The sequence below is a fragment of the Caloenas nicobarica genome, chromosome 5, assembly GCF_036013445.1.
Source record: "Caloenas nicobarica isolate bCalNic1 chromosome 5, bCalNic1.hap1, whole genome shotgun sequence".
Classification (NCBI taxonomy): domain Eukaryota; kingdom Metazoa; phylum Chordata; class Aves; order Columbiformes; family Columbidae; genus Caloenas; species Caloenas nicobarica.
In genome coordinates, this window is record NC_088249.1 from 54,034,434 (window position 1) to 54,059,507 (window position 25,074).

Consider the following 25,074-nt stretch of genomic DNA (forward strand, 5'->3'; position numbering starts at 1 on the left):
TAGAGGAAGGGAAACCTTTTGAAATAAAAGCTTTCCAATAACATATTGTCATTTTATCACCAAATAAACATTAGTTCTATTAATTCTTTTGTCTATTCCGATAATAAGATTTGAAATTTTATAGAAGCAGCTGAACACTTAAGCCACCTTGTCTATTCTACACTAGTGAAGGCTGTCAGGGAGTATTCTTGAGGTGCTGCCATTTGCTGATAAACCTTAGTGTGGTCCCCAGCCTGGCCTTTGGTCTGTGCCAGCGAGCACTCTCCATCAGTTCCTGAGCAATTTGGGTGATAACATGTGCCAGGGGTGATTGCTGGGAGCAGGTTATGTGGAGCTGCCCTGCTTTGGGGGAATTGTCTTCAGTGCTGGAGAATGGCCTTCGTGCTTAATTTATATACCAGGGCATATGTAGTTTCTGTGTAAAGCTGGCCTGTTTGGGGATTGAACAATGAGTCTTGGAGATAAACTGAATGCACCATGTAGATTTGTTTCTACAGTTACTTGGCCATTAATCTGCCCTTTTGGTGTTAAATATTTAGTTAAAACAAATACAGGTAAATTTGATCTGGACATTGCCTGAAATTCAAAAAGTGTTCAGGACTTAACATTACCAAATCTTTGCATCAAAATGATTGCCAGATTGCATCAGTGCTTAAAAACTTTTAAACATTAATTCACAATTTATTTTTTCTTCTTGTTTTCGTTTTTGAGGTTGGAGATGAGATAGTTCGTATAAATGGATATTCCATTTCGTCATGCACACATGAAGAAGTCATAAACCTCATTCGTACCAAGAAAATAGTGTCCATAAAAGTAAGACGTAAGTAACATAAAAAATCACCTGTGTCACTAAAGATTGCTATTAATAGATTGCTAGTGATCTGTAAAAAGTGTTACTTAACAGAGTATTTTTCTCTTTTTTTTCAGATATTGGCATGATACCTGTGAAAAGGTAATGGTATTTAATTTGAAAACAAATTATTCATTTTCACATAGCCTTTTCAATACCCAGAGAACCTCTGGGTTTATCTGTATATTTGAAAATGTGTGAATGGGCATCTCTGTAGCTGATTAAAATGTCACATCCTTTGTGATAAATAGGCAGATGTCTTGTTTGATGAATCTCTATGCCAGTCGCCTGCTTAATTGAAGCAATTTCTATTTCCTTGTTATTCATGGATGTTGCCTGGAAATGTTGTTATCCATGCACCCAGCTGAATGGAGAGCTCCACTGCTTCTCTATGTATGTAGCATGTGATATTGCTGCAGAGCTTAGAAAAAAGTTTCAATTTAGTGTCCTCTTCAAATTTTTGTTGCAAAGGTGAAACTTGAAGCAGGATGTTTGAGAAATGTTAATAATGGGAGGTGTGTCTCTGCATAGACATTAAGCTGTTCAAGTTGTTAGGATTATTTTCACTGTCTTTCTTAGGGCTTCCCAAAATTGTTTCACTTGAGGAGGTTTTCTCAATTTTACGTTTGACCAGCTTTACTAGCCTAAATATTTGTATGTTTTCTTGATGTTCTATTTCAATTGCTGGAAAATAAAACAATTGTTGTGAAAGGTATCCAAAGGAACTTGTGGATGCAAAATAGGCCACCTTCCAAAGTGTCTTCTTGAATACATTCATATTTATTTTGTTCCCATTATTTTAAATTACTTTTTCCTTCCAGTTCAGCAGATGAACCCCTTAAATGGCAATATGTGGACCAGTTTGTATCAGACTCTGGGGTGAGATATCAATATTTTATTATGATGTCTTCTGGGAAATCTGTAATGGTTCTGAAACACTTTCTCCTCTGACCTTATCACAGAAATTATTATATGTATTTCTATGATGCAATATCTTGTTACAGGTGTTCTGGGAGAAACATCTTTTGTGATATGAAATGATTCTGGAATCATTAGATAAGGAAAGGGCAGGATACAAATGAAGTATCTTTTACTCAGTAAATGGTGCTTTATTTTGCATGAGCTTATTAACTTACCAGGCTGTAGTTCTACTGTATAAATCTTTAGGGGATTATTTGGCTTATCTTAGCTATATTAGTGGAGGAATGACAGGTATGAATGCAAGTGACTTCTATGGGTTGCAGTGATGAAAAGAGAGACCACAATTACCATTCTTTTGCTTTCAGGAAGAAAGACTTAGTCAAATAATGAGCACTATCATGTATTTTTCCAACTCTTTTGTCAGGGAACATCTAAATGATTATTTTGCCATATCACTTTCCTCTCATTTTCCTGCACACTTTTCTGAAGGCAGTGTTTGACTATTTAAACAATCTTCTCCAAATAGAAAGTTCAGTCTTTCACCTCAGCCATGCATCTCCACTGAAATGACACTACTTCACATTCATCTCCAGTAGGACTTTGGAGGAATCTTATCTTGATATTGGCAGGGTTTGATCCTGGCTTCATGAAGTTTTATTGTAGTCGTGATAAGACTTCAACACAGAGTAATATCTGCAGCATTGTTAATCCCCCTGCAGGAAGGAGGGGGCAGTGTCGCTGGTCTTGCTTCATCTGGAGGGAGGGACAATAAAGAGAAGAAAGTCTTCATTAGCTTGATTGGTACAAAAGGCATGGGATGCAGGTGGGTATGTGTTTTCTTATTTAATGTCCCTGGTTTGTTAAGTGAGACATCCAAGGCAATTATTTCCATCCTTCATTGATATCAGAAAAATGGAGATCCATGCTGGATCAGGAAGGCAAACTGGAACCGAAGGATATCTATCGTTAGGCACACCTGATGTATTATTAGACAAATGATAAATACCTGTGTTACAAGTTCTGACTTAAAATGAAACAATATTAAATTTAAAAATAAGAACACACTGAAAGTGATTGTTTGATACAAATTGTCATGGAATTGGATCTTTTTAATACTTTTACATTTTAAAATACTTCCAAATGCTGCTCTGTGATGTAGCAAGTTCCAGCAGTGTCCAGTGTCATGTTCAGTCCCTGAACTTTGAGTGCTTTCTGTGACCTTTTTCGTAACTGAGAAGCCATCACACAGGTATATCCAGTTTCTGAAAGTAGTGTTAAATTTGCTAGATTTTTAGAAATATGAACAGAAACTTCTCAGACTCCTGTCCTTGCAGCTAGTTATGGACGTTTGGGGGTAGAAAGGATATTGTAGGATTTCTTATATATTTAGGAATATATAGTTGAAGTGATGAAGATGGAACTGCACAGAATGTTTTTCTGAAGCATAAGTTTTCTTTCGTATTATTTGGAAGATCTTGAGGTTTTAAAAAAACTATTTACAAACCTGCAGGAGTGGTTCAACATCACCTGCTGGATATATTCTCTACAAAAATCATTGCTGTGTTTGGGCTCACCTTAGATTGCAGCTTAAAGTTTCCAGGCTAGATGTTGACCCCTATTTGAAACATCCTTCTTTCTTCTAATAAATAACCCTGAAAGATACCATTGTATCATATATATATATAGTATACCACAGTTCAATGAGTTAAAGTGCAAGCAATTAGTAATTCTTCCTTGTGTTACATGATTGTTTTCCTATGTCATTAGTGTCCTGATCCCTTAGACAGTGTAGGTCAGTATACTATGTTAGTTTCAATATCTAAGGAAAAGTCCAAAAGCTTGAATATTTTTCTTTTAACTTTTTCTTAAATCACAGTTTTGTGGTGTAAAGGAGAGAAAAGTAGGATGATAAACTGCTGTGTGTATGTTAGTGAATTTTGGTATTTGTTTTGGAGTAGGCTGATACCACAAAAACATTCTGTAATTGGAAAAAAAAAAGAAAACAACTAAGACTTTTTACTTTATTACAGTATTATTCTATAAATATTATCCTATAAATTTTTGGGTTTTATATTACACCAGCATTTCCAGTGGTCCAACACAAAAACCAGGAATTTTTATCAGCAATGTTAAGCCGGGATCTCTTTCAGCAGAGGTGGGCTTAGAGGTAAGTACGCCACCTTCCAAGGTAGGTACCACAAGGAAATCTTGTTTGGTATTTACTCCTCCAAGGATTCTATATCACTGTAAAGTCCCTAACTGTAGGGTTTTTTCCATGGGAACAAAATACTGTGTGGTTACATTTCAAATTAAGTTAGTTTCCTAAATTTTAAGAACATGAGAAGTGCTCTCCTGGGTCAGACCAGCAGTCAATCAAGCTCAGTATTTAGTCTCAAACAGTAGCAGTAGGAAATGCTCATATGGGAGGATGTGCAAGCCTAGCCAATTTCTGGTCTGTTCTCCTTGTACTATGCCAGCACCTATGATGATTGTATTAAGAATGTTAAAAGAGTATATCCCTTTCTGTTTACATCTAATATATGCAGTCATTTAGCATCCGTACTAACATTTGGACTAACTCTTTTAGGTCGGTGATCAGATCGTTGAGGTGAATGGAGTAGACTTTTCTAATGTGGATCATAAAGAGGTAAGGTTGAGTCTTCTTAATTCCCTGAATACATAGTTATCAGTTTATTAAGCATCTGTCTGTTTTTCCTGGCTTCAGAAATATGTTTCGATATCGGGCTACTTAACCAAAGAGGTTGTGTATTGAACATGGGAATCTGGAGATTTGTATACATACCACTCTGTTTAGTTCAGATAGCTCTTCTGGATATTCCAGCCTTGACAACCAGCATCTTTCATCATATATATACAGGCCTTTTATCACTTGATTCAGACTGACTTTTGTTTTGTTCTAATTTGCAGGCTGTCAGAGTCCTCAAAAGTAGTCGTACTTTGACTATCTCTGTGGTAGCAGGCGCTGTAAGTAGTGTATTTATAAAAGCAGAACACTTGTGAAAATTATTATGGGGCACATAAATGGTAAAAATAAATAGATAAGAAGTAAAGCTGTGTTTCATTATCATGTCTATACCACTGAATTCCATTAAACAAAGGCAGTGTTGACTGGCTTTTGATTATTTCATTGGTAACTATCCACAGTATTCTCAGTTTCATGACCGTGGGCAATGCAAAACCATTCCCTTGACAAGGAATTGAAAATAACTTTAACATAATGGATTCTTGTGTTTAAGAGCTTCTGTTCTAATAGATAGCTGCTTCTGCTGAAACACGAAAGGTGGATTGGAGTCAATTTTTCTTCATGAATAGCTGATGTCTTAGTCGTATTACAAATTAATTCCTTGTGTAACTATTTATCTGATCTCTTTAGTGTATCAACATATTGAAAATTGTTCAGTTCTCCATTTCCACCGTTTTGTACAACTGAACCATATGCCTTTGGGGTCTGATCTATAGCCAACTGAAATTAATTAAATCTTTTCACTAACTTCAGTGCAACTTTCAATAAACGCTTAAATGTTATTACTGCTTTAATTCTTCTTATAGTAAAATATATAGTTATATACAAGAGGATACTCAAGTTCCATAGACTAATCAAAGATGTTTTTTTCTAACTGCCTTGCAACTGAGTTGGGAAAACAAGTTTTAATAAATCATTTAATCTACTTCCTAGGAGCTCACGTATGCTGTGTAGCTATGTTAAGGAATTAATGATTTAATTAAACTACTCTTTTGGTAACAAGATGCAGTTGTCCAAGGGCACTGTAGGCATTGTTTAAACACATGCTTCAGACGAGTTGATTAAGCTCCAGGAGCTCAACATCCTAGGGACTTTAGTTTCAACTCCCAGGTGCATTAACAACTATTAGAAAAGATGGGATCTACTCCAGCATGTACCACTGGGATCGCATCCTTAAAATGATGAATTTTTGCTATGGAACTCTTCTGCTCCACCCTAATTCACCTTGCTTGTCTCTCCTTTTCTCAATACGCATCTCTGTACTGAAGAAGAGATTGCAAAACGAAACAGCTTCTCTAGCCCTGTTTTTCAGTCAGGAAAGACCATGATGCAAAAGCTTTCTTCGTTGCCTGTTCTTGGTCAGGCTGTCTACTTGGAGCCTTAGAGACACGAACAATTCTGCCTTTCTAATTAACATGGAATTTTAGTTTTGGTAATGAAAATTAGATAAATGCTATCGAAGTGTTCCACAAATAGCACCATGGAAATATCTTTCATGAATAGAAAATAGTGGTTGTGTCTTAACTGTAAAACAAATGAAATAGGAACAAAAGCAACTGAAACACATAAACTCTGTAGCCTGTTGGCAATGTTCGTTCCATGTGTTTGGGTTCCCTGAATGATGGTACATTTCCACGTCAGCCACAAGAACATTAAAACATGGTAACTGTGTAGTTGTCTTTCACATTGGGATTCTTTCAACGTGCTGTTCTATAGCTTTGCATTCCTCAGTTAGATTTCAAGGAGGTATAATGCGGAATTTCTTCTGGGTGCCACACTGAGCATGTCTTTGGTATGAGACCTGCACTACTGTTGCAGACTTCAGTAGTTGCATGCCTCTTCTGAGGTGTTTATAGCACATCATAACTTTGAGACTGAAACTGGAGTAGTTCTTTGGAATGCTGTGGTCAGATTTTTCAGGGTCTTTCAGAAAGCATTCCTCAGAAAAAGTGATATGAGGGAATGACAGTTGTGCTAGTCTGTAATCGGTTTTGAATTATTTCCTGGAAGAACTACATTGATGAGACTTTTTCGCAACTGATTTGCGTGGCGGTTCTGATTACAGGGGAAAGAGCTGTTCATGACTGAAGAAGAAAGGCAGAGAGAAGCACGTCTCCGTGAGCAAGAACGCCAGGAGTTAATGCATCAGAAGCGACTCGCCCTGGAGACTAACAAAATCATCAAAGAGCAGCAAGAGAAAGAGAGATTGTAAGGACTTTGCATAGGACAGCCTGAAAAATTTAGCTTAGATTTGGGATGGCATGGAAGGCAGGAACAACTGTGTGAAGATTCCCAACTGAGATGAACTTAATTTTGCTGTTGCAGAGTCTCCATTCATAAATCCTTATACTGTGATGCTCTTGATGTTCTGGATTTTCAACGTTAATATCATTTAAATACATCTTGAGTAGAAGGGTCTCTTTGTTCCCTGACCATCATACCCCTATGGTTCAATGTGATATTAGTTATTTTCCTGATGCCATTGCCTCATCCTTTATTTTTAGCAGGACAGTTACAAATTTTATACTCTTACAGTAACATGCTCTGGAACCATCTCGGAGACGGTGACTTACAGAGTTAAATAGTTTATCTTCTGATTATCCAGATGGTCATGGATAGCCTCAGGGTTCCTACAAAAGTATGTTGAACCCTTCGTATCTTAAAGACAACTTCTAAAAAGGAGCATATTTCCCCAGTGCATATGTATTTACTGTCTTTATCTTTTAAAAACTATATGGTGTCATACTTCGTGCAAGTTCTTACTCAGAAAATATTATTTTTATCATTGTGTCCTAATTCTTATTATTTTAGAAGAAAACTGGAGATTTCCCAGAAGGCTGCAGAGGAAGAAGAGAGATATCGCAGAGAAATAGAGCAGTAAGTAAAAACCTGCCTGAAAATGCTGCCTGAGAAAGAGTCCTTGTATGTTAGCTGAAAACATTCTGCATGTTCTTTTCTAATAAAATTGTGTGTGTTTCCGTTTAGCTAAAGGTAGGGTCCAATGCATGTGGATAAGTACACCACAGTTATGGAATAAGAAACTGATCTGAAAATCAACACTTGGAAAACATGAGGTGATAATAAATTCAATGTGAAATCGAACTTGAGTGCTTATTTTAAAAATGTTGTAAATTTATGGAGAAACTTAAGATTAAGAAAGTTCTGTGTCTCAGAGCTGCTTTACTCTGTTGTCACAAACCACGACATTTGATTCTAACGTAAAAAAGGAAATGAATACTGCAAGGAGATGGATCAGGGAAGAAACAGAAGAATGACTAAAGAGTTGGAAAACCTGCATATACTCAGGGGCTTGATGACATATCCACTCGTATTTCAGAAAAAGAAAGCAAAACACAGGTAGTTTGTTCATGAGTGTCCACAGTGTGGAATTTAATAGCCTTTTCAGTCTGTCAGGCAGTTCTGAAAAAAGCTATGCAGATTTAGACTAAAACAAGGACTATGTGATGCTGATTGTCTTGAGTAGAAATGTCAGTCATCATAAATTTTAAGCAGGCTTTTGCTTTTCTAAGGAGAGAAATTAAAACTGGCACCAAAATCAGGAAGTTCTGTAACCTATTTTGTTCAGGAAATCTGACATTTATTATCACAGTCTATTCTGTTTTTTTAAAATCTGTGATTCTAGGTACTACATTCATTCAAAGATTGTACCATAATGAAGTCAGTACTATAAATGTAACTTAAGCATTGTTTTACATTCAGAACTCTAAAATTAACCAGTATAACATGTTATTTTTCTCACAGTAATTTCTATTCTCAATGATGCTGGGAAATTACATGAAAGGTAGTGGGAAATTGCACAATATCTGTTTTGATGCAACCTTTTAGAGTGAAGTTTGACCTTGAAGTAATCACCTTTGCACCTTTGAGGTCTTAAACAGTTTTTAATTCATGTTCATTCACTTAAGTCCCTGTTTATATACCTGTATTAGCTAAGGTTGTCTGATAGAAAAAGTGTAGAGATTTCTGAACCTGTGAGGTGCAAAAAATATGTTCTGTAGTTGTCACAAGAGAAGAATCTTCTGACAGTCCTACTGTCGGCTCTACTGCAGCACATGGATGAATTCTTACATGTTTTCCTTTTCTAATACATGGGGAATAGGTAACACCCTGTTCCTTATTGTGATCTATTGTAGAAATCCCTGCAATAGCCATGGATAGCTGATAAAAAGTAGACCATCACAAGTGAAAAATGATTCCATTCTCCAAATCCAAATTTCTTGTCTGTTACAATGAATGTTTGATATCTGCAGTATCCTTCTGAACTAAGCGCATCTTTGCTCAGTGAGGACTTTGATGATGAGGCTGCCTTGAGGGCTGCTCATTGTAAGGTCTAGCATGTCTTTATCCTTGTATAACTTCCAAGTGTTGCTCAGGTACTTGGTAAGCTTTTCCATAGCACAGTCCAAACTGTTAAGTCAGTTGTCAGTCTCATTCATGTAGAGGAGGGAGGATGGTAGTGTAGGAATTTAGATTTAATCTAAAGCTTAGATTTAATAATTTAATGATAATTTAATAGTAGATTTAATTGCAGGCAGGCAGTTTTGCTAGAATATAATGCTTTCCTGTATTAACAGTGTTTGAGGATGACTCTTTGCTTAATTTTTAAAATTCTTTCTGCAGGAATTCCTTGTAAAAAGTCACTGTGCCCTTTAGTAGTATCCTGCATTCAGGAAAAAATTTCAAATGGGCCTAAATGGCAGAGGTCCTTAACTCCATGTACTGCAAGTTACAGGGTAAACCGCCCCCCTCCTTTTTTTTTTAAATTAAAAGAAAATGTAAAACCAAATCTAAACATTCTGTCCAATGTTCCCTGCTATGCCTTCAAATTTAAATACTAACCTTAGCTGCTGATTTAATAGTGCTTTGACCACATGTGGATATTTTTTTAAATTTAGCTTAGCTTATATGGAGATGCAAAATACAATCCAAGTATAAATAGCATCATATATACCTAAGACCTGGTAAATTTTGGCACCATATATCAGTTTACCAGTTCAAGACAGGCTACAGCCAAGAATAGATCTCTGATTACTTAAAGGCACTGCATATGAAGCTAGAAGCTATTTCCTTCAAAATGTCCTTTTTTGATCATGGTGCCTTTCTAGGTAATTTTGTTGTATGAGCTCCTTTGCCCTGAAGTATGCTGATGATGTTGTCTCCCTTTCTCTCTCTCTTCCCTAGAATGCTGAATTTAATGTGGTTTGTGTTTGAATGGTATTTAGTTCTTTTTTGGAAGAGTCACTTTTTACTGTAGCTTCAGACTATACGTTTAGGAAGCAATCATCAAAATGGAGATAAGATACAAATATAAGATGCACACTTTTTAGGTATAATTTACTACTGTAACATCTGATTTAGGCACATGGTAGATATTCTGTCACTTAGTATTTTAATCAAAACTATTTTTCTAATAGGTACTTCCCAGTTCTAAAAATGAAAAATTATTAAGTGTGAGATGGTTTTTGGCTTTAGTGAAGGTGACAGTCAGTATTGCAGTAGTATCAGTCTGGGCTTAATATCTGTGCAAGTGTTTATATTACTTGCCTCAGAAGCTTCAATATTAAACAAGAATATTTTACTCAGTTAAATTGTACAGATTATTTTAGTAGCTTTGTAAGGAATTTGGGTTGGGGGAAGGGGCAGATTATTATGCTTTATGTGAAAGAGAAGAACACCAGGTGTACGAAACAATGATTGTAATGAATTTATATTGATGCTGGGTTTTTTATATTCAGAATTCTTAGCTGCATTTTTTTTTCCTATAGGATAACAGCAGAGGAAGAGAAATTTAAAAAGGAGTGGGAAGAAGACTGGGGTCCCAAAGAACCTCCCAAAGCTCTAACAACTGTAACTGCAGAAGTGCATGCTGCCCCTCGTTCCAAACACAAAAGTAAGTAATTGATTTCAGTCTGCTTCCTAGGGAAAGCATTTGTTTCAGACATATCACGAGCTGTGTGGAATGTATTACCAGTTTGTGCCCAAGCCATCTATGACTTGGTTATTTTCAGAAGGCTGGAAGCATATGATAGATGAATTTAATAGCTCTTATTTAACAGGTACCTAGTTTGCAAAATCTACATCGATTCAAACAGCCACAGTTTTTAACAATCAGCAGCAGCAGGAAAAGAAAAAAAAAGCTCACTAAGAAATTGTCTGAAGTATCAACCTCTTTAGCTTGCGGTTTTGGTGCATTGCTTTCTGTGCTGTTTCTGTTGGGTATTTTGCTTGACAGAGCAGTTCTTGCATCAGTAGACTTGTGCTGATTTCCACTATATGCCCAAATGGAAGCAGTGATGTGGTTTTTTTTAAGTGATATGTAATTGTGCTTTTATGTCCATGTGGATAAGCTGATATTCAAATGCTAAGTTGCATACACCCAAGTGCTTTCTTGTCTGTGAAGAAAATATTACTTATGATGATAAGTAATATTTTAGGGTTTGTGGCCGTTTTGTTACTGGGTTTTGTTACTTTTCAAAATGAAAGCATGAAGAAGGGGAGATGAGTTTGTTTTTGTTCTTTCATTTCCAGTTAGCTTTGACTTTTTTGCATTAATCATATCAGCAAATAATTTAACATCATTTTTATATTTGGGACGAGGTCTTGAGAGGTGGAGTGTCTGAAGGTGGAAAACTTCTTGCAGTTTCATTTGGACTGAATGAATGCACTTCGTACTATTCCTATCATTACCTTTTTTCTTCTCCTTTACTCTAAATCAGTGTATTATGGAGAGTGGAGACTATGGTTTTGGGTATTTTTGTCTACTTGCTTCTAACTAAAAAAGATAGATATAGAATCTCTGGTTTTGGCTTGGAGGAAATGAATTCAATGTTTAATTTTCAGAAAAATGTGGAGATCTTTTCCCGGGGGGCTGTAGGAATGTATTGAAGCTCCCTTGCTTCTCATCCATGAGGAGAAGTAAACAACTTAATATATTGAATGTGATCAAAAAATGCAACAGAAGCCACTGTTGCAAAACGACAGTGAGACATGACAAAAAAGAGAAAAATCAAAGATTCTTAAGAATCAGCAACTTTTATTTCAAGTGTTTTTCCTAGATCTTTTGACAAATCTGTTTCTTGCCAGCATGTCTTTCATATCTAATTTATCTCTTCTCAGGCTAAAGTATTTACCACATCATTTTTCTGCATATCACTTTCGTCAGTTCATGCTCTTTTGACAGTTGTCTTGAAAATGAAATTATAATGGCATGATAATTTTTACAAAAATAATCTTGCATGCTAAGAGCTTGGGTAGCAAAGCACGTAAGCATGTACTAATTAAAAGTATACAAACCACGTAAGCATGTACTAATTAAAAGTATACAAACAGAACTTCTGAATCAGTTCCTAGTGACCTCATCATAAGAAAGCCAGGCACATTTCTAAGAATTTGCAAAATTCAGGCATCTGTTTGTGAGATGCTGTGTGTAGTAGCAGATCTGTTGATATCTTAAATAGACTGTCAGAGTGGAAAAAAGTCCTGCTTTTTCAAATGTGGTTTACTTGTAGGTTTTGAAACACCTTTTCCTTTTTATTTTTTCTATTCCCTGCCTACTATAATTTTCCTTACTGAATCTTTTTCCTCCCCTGTTCTACTTTTTCCTCTGTTTTTCCTCTTTTCCTCCATTGCAGCAAATCTTTCACAAACAGGCTGTCATCTGCACAGCCTAGAAGTTGAGTTGATATCACTGGACAGTCTGCTTCACAATTAGTCGAGAGACTGAGGAGGTACTGTTTAAAAACTGCAACTTTGCCATGAGGAATTGCCCTGAACCATAAGTCTGACTTAGTTGCCCAAAGAAATTTAGGATGCTTGGAGCTTAATTTGCAGTTAAGAAGCTAAGCTGGGAACTATAGTATGTGGAGAGTGCTAAAATGGTATTAGACAAATGAAAAAGTGGAGAGTGCTTGTGCAGCAGGTATTGCATAACTTAAGGGAGATCTGGATCTGTTCCTAACCTGATTATTTTTTGTGTGACTTTGGGGAAGTCACTTAACTTTTCATGGGTGAGAAACTGAGATGGGGAAGTGCCCCTTCTGCAACCGTCTTTTATCCATTTAGTTTTCTGATTTTTCAGGACAGTGTTTTCTCTGTATAGCATTTACTCCAGTGACAGCACAGCAGAAGGCTGATGCTTCTTTTTGAAGAAGTATCCCAGAAGTGCTCATGGTTTAATTATAGCAAAAGCCACCTACATCTGCAGGCTTCTCTTCATAGCAGAGCAGACTAATGGCAACATGTGCAGATCCTAGCTGCTCTTCAGGGTTGGAGGAGGTTGGAAATTGATTTTGATGTACGCAGTACCTGATTTTTTTTCAATTATGTGGAAAAATAGCCTGTTGCTAACTTTTTTTTATTTCATGGAAACTTTTAGTAACACATTGCTGATCTCTTTTTCATTTCATGAAAACCTCCAGTTAGACTGTCATTTCTATCTCCTCACTCCTTTCCTCCTTTGTTTCTCTAGTAGATTTAAAGGGAGTTGCACATGACCAGCTTGAAACAGATGACATGGATGAAGTGATCATGAAGCAGGACAAACAGGTTTGCTGCTCAGCCTTAAATTCCTATCCTGACTCAGATTCTTCCTGTGTTTCACTTCTTCCTGACAGTCAGTCTTGACACTGAGCTGATCATTTGGTTCTGCTGGGGCAAAATGCGTGGTCCATTGTGAAATGATGAAAGGTTGTGACACTGTTGTTGTCATTGCTTTCTAAAGATACCTTGATACAAGTACAAAATCTATCAGTGCTACAGAAGGGTGGATTATATTGACAGCTGTGTTTGTTATCAGTGTTTCTAATATAAAATTATGGTAATGGATTCTTTTGTATGATTTACTTAGCAATGCATCTTAATATTTATGCACTTGGCTTGTAATATTTTATCCTAGGAAACTGAGCTCTTGTCTCCTCAAACGCCACTGTGTTCTGTCACAAGCTTGAGTGTGCTTGAATACCCGTTTCATTTTAAGAAGGCTTGTTAAAATTAGTGTGAAGTAGGACTGTGACCAAAGAAATCTTAGCAATGCATATGGCTGTATGGTTCTGTATGAAGATTACTTGTTGCATTTGCTTTAACATAAAATGTCTGTCAGTAAAATAAGGATGTCTTATGACTAGATGTACTAGCACAATTGATCAAGAAGTTGTCTAAGAACTTGTCACGTAATATCAAACCTTTGGTTTTGCGCCTTCAAATAAATTTTCGTCAGTTACATGTATCAGTATGGATTGATCTTAATCTGACCCAGTCTTTGACTTTTCTTCAAACAACAACTTTCCCTTTACCTTTTATAGCTTTTGGATGGTTTTATCGGTATGAAGGAAAATTTCCCACAATCCGGAAGGTACGAAGTTTGATATGAAATGTGTTTGCTGTGCTTTTAAATTTTAATTCCTTTTTTCTTCTTCTCTGTTATTACAAGGCATTCCTTGTAGTCGAGCGTGGCTTCTTTTAACGTGTGCAGAAATTAAGATGCATTTGGGATGCATCTGCCTAGGAGTTTGTCCTTTTGAATACTTTGGACTTTTGAAGTTCTGCCAGCTGCAGTGGGAATTGCGTGTCAGTACTTGGCAGAAGGTATTCAGTACAGGTGGGCAGTACATGTCTTTATGTTCTCCAAAAGTCCTCAGAATAATGTATGAAAAAAAAAGTAGAGACAAAAATTCAGTGGGAACCATGTATGCGGTTCCCAGTTATGTCTGCAAATCTCCCAGTGAGAGGAGCGCTGAAGGCAAAAGGCTTTAAAGCATGTATATCACACAGAATGAGCAAAAAAAATTGCAAACCTTTATGCTCGTTAGAATACTTTCACGTCTGTAGAGTTGCTGCTAAAGTATCGAAATTTCAGATTTAATATTAGAGTTTCAAATAATACTTTATTCCCGCTGTTGCTTTATTGTCTTTATTTCTTTCAATGTTTATTAGCCATATTATAGGGTGGTTGTGGTTGTGTTCCATGTTTTGGTACTGCGTTGTGTTTGGTGGGATTTTTTGTGATGGCTGATGGTAATTCACTGGGGTAGAAGTGTCAGGAAGAGTTCATATATCTGTCTTCTGAGAACTCAAGGTTTCTGAGGAGGTGAGGATTGTATCTGACAGATGAAATATTTGTGTCACCATTTAGGACTATTACTTAAACCTTCTGTGTGGACAAGGAATGCCCGTTTTCCTTAACAGAGAATAGGAAATGATGGTATTCTCCATTTTTTTTTTTTTACTGCTAGTGACAGTAAATCCTCATGGATCTGTAACTTCTGTGAAAGCCAGTACAGTTAGGATTATGAAAACTCATTCTCTGCACACAAATAGGTGAACTTCTGTATTGCTGCTGATAAAGATAGTTTACAGAGCATTCAAATAGCTTTTCGTATATTAATGAAGATCTTACGCAGTTTCTGTTGAACTCTACTGCACAGTGTGGACTAGAAGCTTGAAAATATCTATTTTTAATTATTTGCTTTTAGAAATATTTTTAATCTGGAAGTGATGAGATTTCATCCTACTCTAAAGTGCTAGTTGATTTTATTGTCTTGTTTTAAAAACAAAATTTCACTCTGTACTAAAAATGTCTATAATAGGAAGTAAAATGAATCCATTGGGAAAATGGATGGAAAGGATGACTCATCCTGTCGTATCTGAATGCAGTCAATGCAGCTAAGATTTTCTGATCTATCTGATATTAGTCATCGTCTGAAGCACTTTGGCATGTGTACTTCTTATGGTACATTTAAATTCAGTAATTTCTCAAACGTTGATACCTAGCAAGTTGGTCTGCCAGATGTTACATTTAGTAGTCAGTACTAAATGTATCTTCTGATTTATTAGAGGATAAGATACTATAAGCAATTGTTACTGAAGTACAAACTCATTAGCCCTGAGTAAAACATGCCAACAGAATTATGTTTACGCTAAAACATCAGTGTGAAAAGCTAGATTTTTTTATTTTAAAAAAAAAATTTTGTCTCCAATGATGATAGACTTTTTTTCCCCTCCTCCAACACCACCACCACTTAACTATGAAGCAATAGACAGCGTCCCACTGAACTCAGCAGTACCACGTTCTAATTAACAACTCAACTGGGAGAATATACTTTTGTAGCTGCTAGGGAAAATAAGTTTTCCAAGGCTTTATTATCAATATTACATGTAAAAGGTGGAAGGAAGACAAATAATGCTATTTCAGGTGGAGCACATTCATGCTTTGGATTCTCAAAACCACCATGAAAAGTCAGTAGCTGATGATAATGAGCAGAGCAAAATCAAACCCAAAGTGTTGCCTCTCTGGGCACTGACAATAAGTGGCCAGCTACTCCTCATTTTTACTTTTCCATAAATAAAAGGAGAACATGGGCTTTCCAATTTGAACTAGGCCCTACTGGTACAAACAGGAGAGAACAGCAGAAATATGACATCACTAAAGCAGAAATAAGGAGCTGGGTGTATCTTGAAGACAACAGGAACAGAGTCTCCAAAAAGACTGTGTAGTCCTCCCGTTTGGTTGCACTCGACATGTAAAATTTTGGAGCTGCTTTGTGCTGTATTAGATTTTATCCAGTGTTTGTAGGAGCTACTTGGTCTTTGTGATGGTCTTTGTTTCCTAGGAGCAATTCAGTTTCTGCACTGATCTAAGCCTCTCCTTTGTCATTGCTTATTTCCATTGTATTAAAGCATGCAATGCTGGTTTTAGGACATATGCATGAAGATGTTTTATGCACAGAATATTCACATCAACCTATACATGAGCATCTGTCACCTGAAAGCAGTCTAGTATTTTTATAAAAATGCCAGAACAGAGAGACATGGCAAATCAAGACCTAACCAAAACTGTTTGAGTATTTGAAGTTTTGTAGTGGCCTGTGTGCCCTAATGTTTTAACCCTGCAGAGGAGCAAAAAGGTTGAACTGTCTGATCTTGGCCAACTTATCTTAATGTGCACAGGCCCTCCAAATAACATTGAATTTCCTGCACGTTGCTGGGGAAATGGACTTCAGATTTTCTTTTAAAAGGCCATCCCCATACTTGCACAGGCTGTAATTAAATTTTCAAGGCAGGCACTCATGTACTGAGCTTGAAATTTGTGATGTTTTTACCTGCTGTAAAAAGCTGTTAAAAAAAAGAAAAAATCATCAAAACTTCCCAGAAAGGGAAAGAGCGAAAGAAGTCAAAAAGTGACAGTCTCTGTGAACAGAAGAAGAATAAAAAGGAAATGGAGTTTGAGCAAAAACTTGCCAAAGAGAAAGAAGGAATGTTGGAGAAAGAAAAACAACTGAAAATAAATCGTCTTGTGCAAGAGGTATGTTGTGTTCTCCTATGAAGTGCAAAATTACTTTGAAAGAAAATGAGCTGAATCTTTAGTGGAGTTACCTTAGCAAGACACTTGTTTGATCATGTCAAAGATAATGAAGTTTAAAAAATTGCTGTTTCAGTGCAAATCTCTGTTCCCACGTTTGCTTGTTTCTACAGTCAGTTTTTGCCCAAATGAGGATACCTCTGCAGTCAATGTGTGTCCATGTGTAGTGATGAATTTAGTGAAAGACGGCAAAATAGGAAATCATTCTCAAAAGTGTAATTAGTTTTAAAACTAATTTAAATGGCATTTCGTACTTTTGAAACATATTTGTCTTGTAACTATACCTGTAACCTTTTTTCATGCACTGATGTTGTGGTTAAGGTATCTGAGACAGAACGAGAGGACCTGGAAGAATCAGAAAAGGTGCAGCACTGGGTGGAAAGACTTTGTCAGACACGGTTAGAACAGATTTCCTCTGTGGAGAATGAGTCTCCTGAGGTAAAATTCTGGCTTCTCCATATATTGCATGATCTCTAAATAACTCACTAGTTGTCTCATAAAAGCAACAGGTTTTTACCAGAGAAAAATCTGTCTTGATCTTTCCCTCTTGGCCTTCATTCTAAGAGGGGGAAAAAATGTCAGTAATTGATGAATTACAATCTATAGCATTTACTGTTCCTATATTTTATGGATTTTTGAAGTTATTTTAATGAACTGGTTTTATTTTGTCCTTTTAAAGTATATTATCACTACAAAATTAACAGTTTTATTGGCTGGTGAGCTGTTTGGGCTAGATGGGACACACTACCAGTAATAAAACTGACAGCAGAATACCCAGCCGTATTTTTCAGTATCCTGTGCAAATAAGAACTTCATTGATGATGAGCTCTTGGATGCTTCCTTGTATTGCATAGAATAAAGCTACAGGTTAATAAAATGACAAAAAGATAAGAAACTCCCAAGAGCAGGGTTTGTTTAAAGGGACTGTTTAAAACACAAAACAAAGAGAGTTGCAGGTAGTGATGGTGCCTTAGAGCCTGATGGTTCTAGATGTGGAGTGTGGCTTTCCCACCATCCTGCTGCTCTGGCTCTCTTCCAAGCACAGCTGCTTTCCAGAGGAACACTGCAATCTGCTGAACTCCCCCGGGACCCCCGAGAAATTGCAACCGCAAAGGAGACCCTTGGGGAACACTCCCGCATGAATTTTCTTTAGGTCAATCTGGAGCAGCTCTGAAAAAAGCAGCTGGTCTTCTGTTCTTCCTGGCCTTGGGCTCAGATCCATGTGGCTCTTCAGTGCAGGTCTCTAGGACAGTGGAATGATTATGCGGAGTTTTCTCTCGCTGCCTAAATTTGGCTGCCTGTGTTCTGTTAGATCATTGTCCCCCTTACTTTACAAAGGGGGAACAGTACAGATTAAAATCGCCGTATTTCCAGGCCACTACCCTGACTTTAAGACAAGCACTGTGTTGTATTTCCTCCATCAATTTTTTTGGTGTCATCCCCTCCTGCCCCAACAGCCAAGACTCTAGTTTTCTTCTCTTTTAAACTGGAATCCCAGGGAGTACTTTTAAAAAGGCTTTCAGAGGAAAGGTTTCTGTATATTCTGTGTGCAAGAAGCCAAGATCTTCCCGTGCAAGCTGAGTGATGTTCTAGCATTTGCCATTAATTTGTTCGGAGCTGTTGCAGGCAGATGAACTGTTACGGCAGATTTCTGTTCTGTTGCACATAGTTGGCAAGTGGACGTCCTTCTGCTTCTCCTTCTGCCACATCCATGCGGCGTTTTGCCGGTGGCCTGCAACTCCATACCACAGATCTCGATGATATCAACTTAGATGAAGTTGACAAGCCTAAACAACGTGTGGCACTGCCTCCGCCACCACCACCCACTGTTACTGCAGCATCACCAGCTCATTCGCTTCCTTCTTCAAATGTTCCACTTCCAAGAGGTCCAGCCCTGGCAGTAACACCAGCTTCCCAGGTGATCTCGTCATCTCTTTGGATGCATGTGCCTCTACCGTTCCCCTGCCTGGCCCCCATTCCCCAGCTCCATTGTCCACTTTATCCACTGGATCTACCTATCAGCCAAGTGCACTGCTAAAAGATGGAATGAGTTTCTTTCATTTTTTCATAGTAGTGAATGCAGTCCAGAGGTAGTTTAATTTTTTTTTTTAAGTTGAGAGGGTTTTGCTGTCTCTTCCCTACATATGTTGTAACCCTACCACATGCAGGTATCTTGGGCAGAATGTATCAGTTAAAAAGACAATTTGGACTTCAGTGTTTAAAGATATAAAAAACCAGGAATGGCAGGCAGCAGATTTAACTCGTGATTAAATTTAAGAAAAATATCTGTGTAGTGAAAATGACTTGTGAAAGTATTTTAAATATGCCATCAAATTGCTTTGTCAGGTGAGAAGAGTAGACAAAAAAATTAGCTTAAAATCAGAAGTTCAAACTTTTAAAACCTCAACACAGTATAAATTACCAGTAAATTACTTTTAAATGAAGAAGAGTTGGTAATCGGGTTTTACTTTTTTTGGACACACAGGAGTTAGGGATTTATTTTAGAAGATATTCTGGCTTTCTCCTTATTACAATCTCAGTCCAAAAAAAGATCAAATATAAGAAATCTTGTTCCAGATCTCACTTTAGAAGAGAAATGGCAGCTGTTTTATCATAGTTCCCTTTGCTAAGGGCTATAGTGGGATTCATGTACTCATTTTTATGGGAAAAGATTCTTACTTGTTTCAAACACTAGAAGAGAATCCCATATGGTCACTTCTTTCCTACACAGTTTTCTGCATGGATTGCGTTGATGATATTTTGGTTGGATTTTTTTGCTTGCTTATTTGGAAATACTAGGCTTTGCTTTGGCATGATTCTGCTTGGGATGGGGAAGGATATTTAAATTAATCAGGGGAAACTGGCAGATTATTTTGATGTGAGTAATTGCCCTAATGTGAGTTATGAATCTCTTCTTATAAACTTAAGTAGACTTCTGATAGTGGTTCATCTCTATGGATTACATGTTTGAAGTGCCAAGAGTATACTATATCCACTCAAATGGAGGCGTCAGGTGTTCTTATGGATAACAGGTTTCCCATGTTATTTGCAAAATAAAAATGATGTGAAATGACACAAGTGTATAAAATGCTGGTGTTCAAAGGAAAAATACATTCTCCTAACACTAATAGAAAATATTCAGATAAAAGTAGTAATATGCCATCCTGCCATACTGACCACTGACCCATATATTCCAGTATGTTTCGGGCAGTTTTTTACTCCCAGATATGTTAGAGAAAAGACAAATACATCGGGGAAGTACAACAACAACAAAAAACCCCTGAGCTTTCAAAAATAATAAGCCGATTTTCACTGAATATGAGTGTATGTGAGGAAAGAACTAAAGCTCATAGTAAAGTATTAATAATGAGCCAAAATGGCTTTGTTTCAAAGTATATAACCCAGTGTTCCTGATGTGGTTTCAGACATGGAAGAAAAATCAGAATCTAGACAATTTATCCTTGCTGCTCTTTAAAACGTCATTTTTTAACACCACACGTAAGCAGAAGCAGTGCATTTATTTGACTTCAGTGATAAAAGATCTTGTGTTTATGCCTGCTAATGCCAAAAATAAGACAATTTTTATCCCATAAATTTACTTTTCTGATATTACTCAAACTGATAAATCTCTATATTTTTAAGTTTGTCCCCCAGATCATTCAATTCCAAATTCAGATCAAATAAATAACTGACAAAAGGAATGAAATCCTGTCAGTTATGTTCTTGACAACTAGCTATTAAAATATCTGGTATAAATTGATCTGTTTCTCAAAATCATTATTAGCTATATACTTTATATGAACCCAGTACTAAGTCTGTTACTGTTTAGGTTGTAAGAAACACCTCCCACGTCGGCAAAGTATCTTCTGTATCAAGCAATCCGCTGGTATGTCATGTACTGTTAATAATCACTGTAGTTTTGTAACTTCACATGTAATGCTAATGTCAAGGGGCTGCTGAGGGTTTGACTCTGCATGGCTAATTTAAAATTCAGCACTTGCGTTCATGTGCATGGATCCTTTGCTGTGTTACAAGATACCTAATACTAGGTAGTGGAAGTGACTCCTAGTGGTCTGAGGACTTCATATTTCAACACTTCAGCAACATACTGTCCACGTTTGCCTGTTTTGCATGTATGTGTATCATGGAGTATACACTTTGTTCTTCTGTCAAGACAGGCAAGAGGAGCTAGGACCAAACTATATATAAAACATAATGGATGCTAAGAAGCAAGCTTTCTTCTCAGAGGAACTAACATTAGATTGATAACTCTTTTTGTGCTGATTTTTATTCAGGGTGGATGTCAGGTTTCCCTATTCTGAGGCACTCTAGAAAAAACTTGTCTCTAAATTGGGAAACTCCAGGAAAAATCATCCAGTTCCAGTGCAACTTAAACAAGTTGATAGCTGTGAACCTGGTGATTTTTCTAAGATGAGAAGGCAAAACAAAATGATCTATTTCACAGTGTGGAACAACATTAGTTGGGGGGTATCCACAGGGACTTTAAAAGATCTGGTTCCAAAACTTTTTTCTTAAATTAGTTAATTAAAAAAAAAGAACAGCTTAACCAGTTTGCTGGAAGCAATTCAAATAATTTCAGAGGATACAACTTGTACTATATGAATGATATCTGGAATACATCACATTTCCTATGAGAAACATTGACAGGAGTGTGCTGAGAGTTGCTGGGGTTAAGTCAGAAGCTAAACCCACAGGGCTCAGTTTTGAACTCTTGAATCAAAGTTTGCTTGACGTCAGTGGGAGTTTTGCCTGAGTAAGAAGTTAGAATTGGGTTAGTACGTGCTGGATGACTGAGTCTCAGATACCTCTGGGTATCTGTACTTTGTAGAGTCAAGGGTGGGTAATTAGTGTAACTAACCCTTGCTCTGAAGTCAGCATGAGTTGATTTGAAATTCGTTATGGAAGGTGATTGCTGCAGTCATGGTGAATTTCATCTGAAAAGATCTGTTTGGCCATAGATTAGTTAAAATCTCATTTCAGGTTCACTATGTTCTCACATGTAACTTTAGCTTTTTTTTTTTCTGTAGTTTCTCATTCCATTCATTGCCTTTATGGGATAAATGCCAAAATCAGGGATGAGATTTTTCCATAATCTTGCTGATGAAATCAGAGTTTAGAGGGAAAAGATGCTGTTTGGATTCAAGAGAAATTGTTTTGGTTTGTTAACGTTAAAATAATTCCATATGCTTTTTTTTCTATTAGTGTAATTAAATTCATTACCATAAACTATTTGTATTGAGGCATCTTGGTGAAATGATGGATTTGCAGAAATTATGTTGTAAACTGTAATTTTCTTAAATTAACCCCATAGCAACTTGCTCCAAGTCCACCTACCCAACGACATCCAGGGGTACCAATAGTTTCTAAACCAGTCATGCTGCATCCTGACCCAAACTTTATGGTCAGGCCAACAATCAAATCAGAGGCCCTGGTAAGCCTTTTAATGTTATTTTCCTGAGTGCTACAGTACTGTTGGATTTGTTTGTTGACTTGTTCTCAAAGAATCAATGATTGTATCATTTTCTGTTAACTGAAGTTCATATAGATTTTCAAGCGATCACTGATGGTAAGTACAAAAGGGTATTTTTCCATTTGTTTTGTGATCTAAAAGTCACTCATAGTGACACTTTTTTACAATGGGGTTCATAATTTCAAAACAGTGTAGAGCCTTAGACTCTATAGGTCTCTTTTTTTTCATTTATTCACGTATTCATTTATTCATGCAAATGAAATAGTAAAAATTAATTACACTGTATTTTTGCTTTGTAGATAGTAATGAAATACTTGAAATGGAGATATAAACTGTATCATGTCATTTCCAGAGGGGGGGAAAAAAAAAGTGTGTTTTATGTTAGACTCCGATATACTGGTTATGCTATGTTACTGCAAAGTTGAGTCACGATCGGATTTTTCTTCTTTTTTTTTCCCCCACTTCTGTTTCACATGTAAATGAAGAAAAAAAAAAAACCCTTAGGCTAAATATATTAGGACCAACTGTGTAGCATTTTTGGGAATTGTGGTATATGAGGCAAGGTGAGCCAAGGCTCTGACAGGTGATAACTCCGAAATGACAGCCCTGAAAATTCATTTAAGATAGCTGGTGGACCAATTAGTAGTATTTATTCTTGAGGGTCATCATGACTTATGCTGCTAGAGTTAGAGTTGTGTGTCTGTTATATGCTTGCGTGTACATATACATTTATATGAGCAAAGCAGTGTATTGCAACATATAAGCTTTCTAAGTGATGGAAAATACATCACACTTGCATTTAATTTATTTAATTACAAGCTTATGCTTTATCTAAAAATAAATGATGGGCGCAATATTCTTAGCTGTCTTTCATTGGAATGTGATGGATTTTTTTTTGGTCATTTTCTGCTTTAATAGTTGATATGTTCTTGTTCCTTTATTTTCTGAGCTGCAGTTTGAACAAATTTGAGTGATACTTAGTAATCCATTTTTCCACAGACAACAGTAGTCTTGAAACTTCTATATTATAAATGAATTTAAATGATAAATGAAAGCAGTTATTATCAGTTGCTCAAGAGAAGGCAGGTACATGAGCTAAAAATAAATGCAAATCTCTCCAGTGTAGATACCTCCTTCAGTATCTCTGAGCAATATGAAATTCCCTAGAGGAGGAATGAATGGAGTAAAATCATAATCTGCAGTTAGTATAAGCTAGGTCTTGAAAGTAAATACATGCTGTGCAAGTATAAACGAATTTGCAAAATTTATAATACTCTTATGTGTGATCAGACAGTCTTAGTACAAATTGCAAATGTTTCTTGTTTTTGTTTGTTTGTTTTTGTCACTGACTGCTTACAATTTGTTCAAGAAATTGGCAATAAGTTCCACCTCCACAGGGAAATTTCTTATGATTTTTTATGCATGCATGCACATTTTCCAAATCACAAGTCTGATAAAATGTCAGTCATCTTCATTCCCAAACTGCCTTAGTTGGAAGATCACAGTTTCAGTGGGAGCAGTATTCTGATAGGACTTTGAGAGAAACATCAGTTTATAAATTGGTCTTGTAGACCTCCATTTATAACTTAATGCTGTAAAGACTATTCATCCTGGCTGCAATGAAGTCACAGTAATATGTGGAGTAAGGCTTTTGTATGGATACCAAAGTAAAGAGGGAGGCTACTTCTATTAGTTAAAAAATGAAAAGGTCAGTGTATGACAAAACAGACAAGGAGGTACCTGCCTGTCTTCAGAAATGTGTAAGAATTATAATTCGATTTCATGCAGAAGGAATGTTTCTTTTTTGTAGAGTGGGGTGGTGTTCCCTACTTGGGTCAGTTGTTCAGATACACTGCTGGTTCAGCTGCTTTTAGCAAAGGGAAATATCACCAAAGGCAAAGTATCTTTTGCTGCCCTATTTCTTGTCTTGCTGAATTTCACACACTTTGTCTAATATGACAAAATGCACGAAATTCCTTCTGTCTTGTTTTTGTCTGAATTTAGCTCTACTGAGTACCAAACTCTATAAACTGATCTTGATGAATTTACTTGATTTAAACAGCTAATCAAGTGAACCTGTACTCAAGCAATTCACTAGTAAAGATGATGAAAAGCATGAACATAAGCCTACAATAAACATGCAAGAATGGATAAAACATTCCTCTTATCCGGAAGATAGTTGGGCCAGATAGGAACAGTGAAGTCCCTGTGGTGACTTAAGGCTTCATATTAACTGAATTTGGGTCAGAATTCCCAGGTCTTTTAGCAGTTCATGAAACTGAACTTGTTCTCACATAAGTAGGGAAATGATGTGTGAGGGTTAAAGCTTGGGAGGGACCTTGACTGCCTGCGGTTGCTCTAGGTCAAAACCAGTGTGAACAGTTTGTCTCTGCTGTAGCAGAGTCAATTGGGGAGTACACTTGCGGCAAAGCTAGTTAAATTTTGGCTCAGAAAACAGGAGAAGATTGTTTTGATTTAGTGGTCAGGTTTTCAGAGGAGCAAAACCAACATGAACATTAGTCTCTGCTCTCCCAACTGTTACAAATATTCTGTTGTGTGAGTTAGAAGGCTTGGATGCACTTGCTGCTACTAAAGGTTTCTCCTCCCTCCTCTGTGGTTGGATGCAGCGTTTCTGAAAGGAAGAATGAATATTTAAGCTTTCCTCTGATCTG

General features: G+C 36.7%; 1 protein-coding gene across 2 annotated transcripts in view; it reads left to right on the forward strand.

Annotated features, from left to right (window-relative positions):
* USH1C (USH1 protein network component harmonin) overlaps positions 1-25,074 on the forward strand; it is a 49,088-nt gene that overhangs the window by 13,413 nt on the left and 10,601 nt on the right. Inside the window, exons 5-18 of one of the 2 annotated variants that reach the window (XM_065635490.1) lie at positions 712-820; positions 928-952; positions 1,672-1,729; positions 2,491-2,594; positions 3,854-3,938; positions 4,359-4,418; positions 4,700-4,756; positions 6,601-6,743; positions 7,347-7,412; positions 10,322-10,446; positions 13,027-13,100; positions 13,856-13,905; positions 16,702-16,854; positions 17,233-17,309. In XM_065635490.1, coding sequence (XP_065491562.1) covers positions 712-820; positions 928-952; positions 1,672-1,729; positions 2,491-2,594; positions 3,854-3,938; positions 4,359-4,418; positions 4,700-4,756; positions 6,601-6,743; positions 7,347-7,412; positions 10,322-10,446; positions 13,027-13,100; positions 13,856-13,905; positions 16,702-16,831 — 1,086 coding nt within the window. In that variant the 3' untranslated portion in view covers positions 16,832-16,854; positions 17,233-17,309. Of the gene's footprint in view, positions 1-711; positions 821-927; positions 953-1,671; positions 1,730-2,490; positions 2,595-3,853; positions 3,939-4,358; positions 4,419-4,699; positions 4,757-6,600; positions 6,744-7,346; positions 7,413-10,321; positions 10,447-13,026; positions 13,101-13,855; positions 13,906-16,701; positions 16,855-17,232; positions 17,310-25,074 lie in introns of those variants that run through there. The other variant, XM_065635489.1, reaches the window with a different exon arrangement.